The 8,424-nt window shown below is 44.5% G+C and overlaps 1 protein-coding gene across 1 annotated transcript in view; it reads right to left on the reverse strand.

The window, feature by feature from the left end:
* LOC104955281 (pleckstrin homology domain-containing family A member 7-like) overlaps positions 1 to 7,861 on the reverse strand; it is a 17,665-nt gene extending 9,804 nt beyond the window's left edge. The window contains exons 1-3 of the mRNA XM_010782563.1: positions 7,836 to 7,861; positions 5,329 to 5,382; positions 3,339 to 3,398 (exon numbers count right to left, since the gene is read on the reverse strand). Of these exons, the coding sequence (XP_010780865.1) occupies positions 3,339 to 3,398; positions 5,329 to 5,367 (99 nt within the window). The 5' untranslated portion in view covers positions 5,368 to 5,382; positions 7,836 to 7,861. The remainder of the gene's footprint in view (positions 1 to 3,338; positions 3,399 to 5,328; positions 5,383 to 7,835) is intronic.
* Between the last annotated feature and the right edge of the window lie 563 nt (positions 7,862 to 8,424).

Consider the following 8,424-nt stretch of genomic DNA (forward strand, 5'->3'; position numbering starts at 1 on the left):
GCTATTTACTTCGTTGGGTGCTGCAGCACTCTTTTCTCCTGTCCTGAACCAGGAGCCAGTCTGCACTGATTGGTCTAGTGGCAGACTCTGGTGTGATCTGGCCAACAACCGGCCACCAGTCCAGAACGTCCGCCCCATAGCTCACGTTACAATGCTGCTGGCTGTGCTAGCCCAACATCAGCCACTGCCGCGCTTATCATAGATTCATAGGAGAAGGGAACTTTCAGGACTATTACGCGCTTGCAAGACCAATATTAAGCACAAAAACTATATACACACAGCCGGAAAACCCCAAGCACAACAGGGCTGCTTTGAACTTTGAATCCAGTGGGATCACCAGCAGCTCTTCACCTACGAGGATGTAAAACGTGTTACTGACCTAAAATAGACAAATTACTGCTAGTAACCAATTTAGGCTGCTCCGGTTATCGGCAAAAATCATAATCCCGAGACACTCTCCCGGCGGCCGTACTTCTCACCAATCACACTCGCCCTCATATCTTGTACATTCCTGGGTATGAATGAGGCATACTACTACTGCATTCGCTACAACACACTCATCGAGCTGTTTTGTTTTTAATGGTAGTGTCGAACAGAATTAACAGCATAATTAACACACATGCCACAGCGCAGATATCGGCTCCGTTGACCAGAAGGTCATTGCTGTGTGTAAGTTAACACACAGCCTGCAGGAGCCCAACTCTAACTAGCTTACACAGAAAATACACTGCACCCTGCAGTGATTTTGATGTCTACAGAGCTCAGAATGAATACGGAACAGGATGAGGCCCGAGGAACAGACTGGTGCTCCACGCTCTTTCTTTGTGTCTTCATTTCAGTTGCTGTGTGTGTGTTTCCTCAGTGTGTGTGTGTGAGTCTAGGCAGTCAGCACGCGCCATGTTGGAATAATCGTGCTAATGGAGAAGCTTGGACATATGCTACCACACGGGGCTCGCGTTCTCCGCTCGAGCGATGCCTGTCCTCCCCAGTGAGGATGGACATAGAGCGGTATCATTAACAGATAGCAGCTTCTTTATGAGAATGGCAGTCGTTAGATGATATCGTCGTTATTCGGGTCGTTTTGTACTGGCCCTAGTCAAGCCTTTCTCTTCAACTTCGTAGATAACATCCTTCAGTGTTTAAATTGCAATTCCAGCCTTTCTTGCTTTCTTTCAGCATTATTGACTTTTTGCTTCCAATTTTTTGAGAATGTGTTAAAGGGGTAGGGAAGGTAAGAATGGAGAAACCAGCTCGAGTGCGCTAGGCTAGCATTTGAAAGTACGCAGCCGAAAGAAATCTGCCCCTTCCTTCAGACTTCCTTACAGAGCCCCTCCTCCAACACACACGAACGTGCACATGACCAATGAGGGCACGACATAAGTTTGTGCACAGATGGAAGGCTGACAGGCAGGTAGGCCATCCAGTTATTTTAGCCGGGCAGGCTCAGATGATTGGTCGTGCTTTTTACAGCGCCACGGCTTCCACAGATGAACTTTTTTATGTATTTATTGTCAAAGCATTTAATTTATTCATTGCTATCAGGATGTTAAGAGCATTCCATGGAATATAACAAAAAGTGTTTCTGAAGTGAATTACCTACCCCACCTTTAAGAGGCCCATTTACTTAATGACAACTTCACCTGCAGCTGTTGATACATAAGTATTTGTACAAGAAAGTGCTTCTCCGTGTGTTTGTCAGTATGAAAGTGGAGCGTTTGTAATTTTTTACTGCATGAAGGTTTGTAAAACCTTAAAGAGGCCATATTATGCTCATTGTCAGCTTCATATTTATACGTAGTGCCTCTACTGTGACATGTCTCCATGCTCTGATTGGTTAGCTGGCCGGCTCTGTTGTGATTGGTCAACCGCTTACAGATGTCCCGACCCTTAGCAACTTCGGGATTTTAGCCTTTGCAGACCATTTACATGCACTAAAACCTCTCAGGAAGGGGGGGGGGAAGCATGATAGGGCCTCTTTAACATGCACGGTACCGTTGCTGCGCTGGTCACGTTCAGGTTTAATTACTGTGATTTAGCTTATTAGACAAAGTGTGTGCGACCCACCTGACTCTTTTAATTAAAGTGTCGAGGGGCTCTGGGCCCGTTAATTAATCCTCCGTTAAACAAGTCAAACGCCCAGGCGCAGGTTGGATCATTTCATCATCCTGCAGTAAAACACTCACGGGGTAACGTTGTAACTGAACAGCTTGATGTGGACAAAGTGCTTCTCCGTATACACAGTTAGTTGTTGTATTGTATCATATAAATTATTAATCCTGTTGTTTTCTCCACGGTGATGTCGTGGTTGGATCCGATCAAATATTCATCGCAGACAACGCTCTCATAAATTGTTTAAACAGCAGAGTATGCAGGGAATGTATTGGATTATCAAACTGAAGTAGTTAGTGTTCACCTTTTAACACTCTCTGTCAGCTGATTGGCCCTTGAAGCCAGGAGTATTCGTTTATCACGTATTTCCATGCTTTTTCCATAACACCCCTATTTAGTTTAGCCTTTTCCCCCTCAAGTTTCTCCTGACTGAACCACGGCAGTCAGTACCTCCCCTCTAAAGAAACTAAAATTGAATGTTACCGAAATATAGTTTGTTATTTTATTGATAGCTTTTGCATAGACATGCTTAAACTGTGTGTGAATATTGCATCAAAGTACAAACAGTAATTAAAATGCTTGATCAATTTTTTAGACATTTTCAGTTGAAGGTGGGTTAGGTAATTTAGGAGAAACCGTCTCGAGTGCGCTAGAATTTGAAAATACACAGCCGGAACAAATCTGCCACTTCCTTACAGAGCCCCTCCTCCAACACACACGAACGCGCACATGACCAATGAGGGCACGAGATAAGTTTGCGCACAGATGAAAGGCTGACAGGCAAGTTATTTTAGCCGGCTCAGATGATTGGTCGAGCTTTTTACAGTACCACGGCTTCCACAGATGAACTTTTTTTAATGGATTTTTTGTCAAAGCACTTCAAAAAATCAGATTCTGATGTAAATTAATGTATATTTTCTTGTGTCTGACGCGTTGTGAGAATGAGGACTTACTGGCATTGATCCGGACCAGTGACCTTGTATAAAATTCTCAAGTGGACCTTTAACAAAAAAGGTTGAGTACCCCTGATGTAGAGTATGATGCGAGTATTGTTGAGAAAATATGAAAAACAATAAAAAAATCTCCAACATTTTCCTGAACAATGGCTTCACTTTCCACCACATTTCAATTTAGTGAATACTCTTTAAATATCTATCAGAAAAACAACCAGGAACCAAATTAAAGAACATTTGAAAGCGCCAGAAATGAAAGACCCCTGTATTACTCACATCCACGTCACTTTCTGCAACCTTGACAGGTTTCCCTGCCTCCTTCTGACCTCCAGCTACCTAGAAATTGTAACAAAAAGCATTTCAAGATGTGAGTTGTACGGTCAAAGAAAGCGTCTGAACCGTGGAACAATGGCGCTGAAATAAAGGAGATACAGAACACAGAGACAGGCTACAAACTACAGTATCACGAAGCTGAGACACATTCTCTCTGCCTCGTGTGTGACAGTATGAGTGAGTTTTGGCACATCCAATCAGCTCTTGCCATGGAGAACAAAATGGCTATGGTCACTTTGAAGCCCTGCACACATTGACGTATCCATAAAACCTCTATACAGTTTATTGTGGCCACTTCATACAACAAAATACAGGAAAGTAGTTGTTTAAGATAGTCTAAGGTCAGTTGCTCCCTTTAAGTTTTGGCTACTTAAAGTTCTAGAATAACCTCCTGAAAAACTACAAAACATTAATCTACAGCACATGTGAAAATCAACTGTTAAAAGCTTTTGTTAGTGCTTGTAAATGATTAGTTTAGGTCTGCATGTACTTTTTTTTTGGAATAAAATATAGCCGTAACACAGTGGCGCTCTGTGTTGGTGTCGTGCAGCGTTTCAGAGACGATGGTAGAAGCAGCTGGCTTTTCAACCACCGGGCCACAGCCACAACACATGCACTGCCGAGCCATCCCATGCCCACTTTTCAACAGCATCGTCAACATCACCACATAGGAAGTGGTGGGGGGGGGGACAGGTCAAAGGTCACGTGGATATAAGACGTTGGATGCCATTCAAGCCATAAATGCGGTGCTGAAGCAATGGGATGGTCTTTCTAGGACAAAGACACTCTATACACCTGTACACTAAATACTGGAGGGACATGCACAAGCATAAATGTGAGCACACACACATACACATACACATACACACACACACACACACACACCCCCGATTCCAAACCATCTAACAACCAATTTCCACTCCGTTTGCGCGTTCGTTTGGAGGGTTGCCACATTTAGTGCCGTTTCAAACCAACTAGAGGGAAGGGGGAGTTATTAAACTGCCCAACAGGAAGTTGCTATTCACCTGTCAATCAGGAAGTTATTAAACCACCCAACAGGAAGTGACTGACACTGTTGGTAGAGTTGGCCTGCTTCATAATTGTAAGTGTTTCGTCACTATATTTGAAATGACTATGTTAGCAAGGTTAGCTAGCTAGCTAACAGCAGATATAAAATAATATCGAAAGAAATCAAGCGATCAAATTGTTCAAATAAGCCAATAACACGTACATTTTAGGTAATTTCTAACTGCAGTGACAGTTGACCAATGTTATTGTCTGAGAGATGCAGATTTTAAACCATTGTTATGAAAAGTTATGATCTTTCCTGTTTCTGCCGGAGAGAGGGGAGTTTGTTCTGAAGCTTCCCGCTGTATTTCCACCCTCCACCTTAAAGAAGGAGCCTCATTTAACTGAGAACGTGACTACAGACGGAGATCCTCCATCAAGGTGGGTGTGGCAGGGTGATGGGGTTTGTTTGGAACTGGGCCACACAGTCACAGCCACACTACATTCAGCATTGTTTCTGCTTGAACAGCACTGGATACAGACACTCACACACACGTACAGCTTACGTTCATTAGAGACCTGAGAGGCCCAGCAGTGTAGTGCAGTAGTAAACTGTGAACTGCGAGGATCAGGGGCTCTAGAGCTCTGATCTGGGAGTCAAAATCACAAAGACACAGAGCCGCAGTCACAAAAGGGCGGCTGCTTTAGTGAGCAGTCAGAAGTCTACTGGGAATCTCTTTATTCGTGGCAAGAGTGTGGTCATCAGTAATAAGTAATAGGTCAGTAATAAGTGTGTTAGTTTGAGCTGAAGACATTTCAAATTAGAAAAGGCACAGAACAAATAGATAACCGGAACTAAAGCAGAAGATAAACTAGTTAAAATGTTTAACAGCGGATATCCAATTTATTCATCTCCAAACCTCACCTTCAGGTCCAGATACTCCAAGTCCTTCTTGAGCTGCATGTAGGTATCATCACTCTAAAAGGTGACAAACATGAGGGAGGGAATTATTGATTTGTGTCAACAGGTCATATGAATCTGCGGATGTCAAGTATGAGGTGTGGATCTCTGTCATGTGTCCGTGCCAACATGCATCACAACGTACAGTAAAAATGCATTCCGATATATATCCAGAGAGGCTAATATTCTCCTACTACAGAAAACAAACACCAGCACAAACCAGATCCATCAGAAGCAGCAGATATTAAAACAATTCAGATTCAATTCAGCTCACATCACAAAAACAAACACAAGATTCACGAATCAGAAGACCAAACAGAGCAACACATCCACAGCCAGAGCATGGGATGTCTTTGTGGACGTCAACAAGTTAGCAGCACAACATGCCTGTGGACATTTTTCACTAGAAGCACGACATGGAAACGGACCAGCCAAGAACAGCACATGGACAAAAAAAGAGGCGGATGACGGCAGAAACCAGATTAACCATGCCCGACGTCACCACACCAAAGAACTGGAGCTGTGGGGAGAGGTTGCCACTGATATACTGAGACTTGGCTATTGATGCTGCTGCTTTTTTCACTTTTATGTCGGTTTGACATTTGGTTAATTTCACATTTAGACATACTTATAGTTGGGGACTGTGTTCTGGACTGTCACGGCTGCTGCCTTCTTGGTCCTCTTAACGGTGCTAACCTGTGTTGTATGTAAATGAGCTGTGCGGTTGCCCTGACGTGATTGGCTGCCATCTCCTGGTCCGCCTCCTGAAGATTGTGATTGGAGCACGCCGGGCCCGACGCACTCCAATCGCAGCGCACAGCCGGCGCACACCTGCTGGAGATCACTACAAAGCCTGGGGACAAGTATCACTCTGGAGGCTCTGTGATGTGGGACAGAAGCCTCTTGCTACTTGCTCCTTAGTGAATTCTGTTGAACTGTGGTTAAACTTGTGTGATTAGTAGTGTCTAGAGTAGCTTAGTTAGTGTTTAGAGTAGTTTAGGATTCTGCGACGGTTTGCCTTTAGAATTAAGCTGTGTTTTTGTATAGACTCTTTGTGTTAGCTGTACGCCACTTTTAAAGTGAGGTTTGGTTTGGTTTCTTATTTAGTGTAATAGTGTTAATCCCTTGTATACAAATAGGACTCCCTTTTGTTTAGAATTCCTCCTCTTTGTTTGGTTCCTGTGCTCTTTTGGCCTTTTTTCTCTTCCAGCTGCATGCCGCAGGCTCGCGTAATGTCATGCCGTTTGGTTTACACGCGCTGCTATGTTAAAAAATAACAACTCTCTTATAATCAGATATATACCATTCCAAACTGGTGTGTCATCGCTGCATCTTCGCCTTCCATCCGCTCGTTCGGGATGAACGCAAAGAGTGTCTATAATGCAGATGAAGCAGATGTCAGTTGGTTTCGAAATGGAAGGCACCCATTGTGTTATGATACCTTTAGAGTACGGTATGCTGTAAATATAACTATAATATATTTGTAAATACATGTCTTATACAGTATGATAAGAGCACGTTATACACATTGTCATTGCTGTTTTCAGCGTACCTGAGATCCTCCGTCTGATGCTCACCTGGTTTCATGTCCCTTTAAACTGTGGGTTTTATCTGGAAGTCTTCCTATCAAAGTTGGATTGTTTTTTTATTTTTAGCACAAAGTATCCCTAAATTTAGATCCTATCATTTCTTAATCCTATAAAAAAATGGTATGTTGAGGTAATGAGACATTAATTTGTTAGGGAATCTCAAAGGTAATTCAAATTCCTCCATCGTGATCAGATATTTTCATTCCAGACTCAAGTGTGTGGACGGTACGGTATTGACGACAGACCACCTTTACCAACAAAGAGACACATTTTTTACCGCTTCTAGGAAATGTCTTAAAATTCATAGTAAAAATTAATAATGAGCTCTGGGCTCGCGTAAACGTAGTGGTAGAGCTGATGGCCCACGTAGTTGAATACATTTTAACGTGTGTCATCCCCCACCTATCTCCGCCTTTCAACATGTAACTTTCTAAATAATTTGGTCTAACCTATGCTGTGAAATGCTGATTTATCTTTCGATTTTACACACAGCATCTATGGCAGCGTCTGTTCCGCCCTGGGAGAGGGATCCCTCCCTCTGATGGCTGTTCCCTGAGGTTGCTCCATGTTCCCCTTTAAACTGTGTGTTTCTCTGGAAGTGTTTCCCCTTGTACGATGTGAGGGAGTCTAAAGGACAGAGGGTGTCGTATTGCCTACTGATTCTGTGGCAACTGAGAAAGTCCGACTGAGACAAATGTAACATTTGTGATATAAATAAACAATTGATTGATGGATTGATTTTACATAACTAGATCCTATAAGTATGAAATAAACATAGAAACCATCCTATAGGAGATCTGAATTAATGTGGCGATACATATGCTTTGGTGGCAACCTCTACCAGTAAAATGAAGGGCAGGCATGCCACAATGGGGGGCACACCTGGGCTGTTGAAAAAGCCAGGCGGGACACAGGTCAAGTCCAAGGGGGACACCAGGACAGGGCGGCCGGAGGCTGAGGAGGGGCGGGTGGCTAGTGGTGGAGGCCAGTGAGAACAGTGGTTGTGGAGGGGGCTCTGAAGGGGCCCGTTGATCCGCTGCAGCTGGGAGACCGCGTGATGACGGGGGGCGGGCCATCTTCGGCCCCCTGATGGGCGGCCGCAGCTGAATGAGGACCCAGCGTGAGCTCCTCCGGCTGCCAGGCAACATCAATCACACCAAAACCCATCCGGTACAGTAAGTAACCAATCGGTTTTTGTGTGATTGAATGTTGCCTGCCAGCCGGAGGAGCTCACGCTGCTCGCTCATTCAGCTGCGCCGCCACTCAGGCCAAGATGGGCGGCCGCCCGTCATCACGCGGTTCTGCCGCACTGCAGGCGGATCAAACGGCCGCCTCAGAGCCCCTCGCTCACAACCACTCTTCTCACTGGCCTCCACAACACTAGCACCAGCCCCCCTCCTCAGCTCCGGGCCCCCTCTCGCTGCGTGTCCCATTTGGACTTACGCTGTGTCCGCCCTGGGGGCTTTTCAGC

Source organism: Notothenia coriiceps, unplaced genomic scaffold, assembly GCF_000735185.1.
Source record: "Notothenia coriiceps isolate Sejong01 unplaced genomic scaffold, NC01 NC01_scaffold00024667, whole genome shotgun sequence".
Taxonomy (NCBI): Eukaryota; Metazoa; Chordata; class Actinopteri; order Perciformes; family Nototheniidae; genus Notothenia; species Notothenia coriiceps.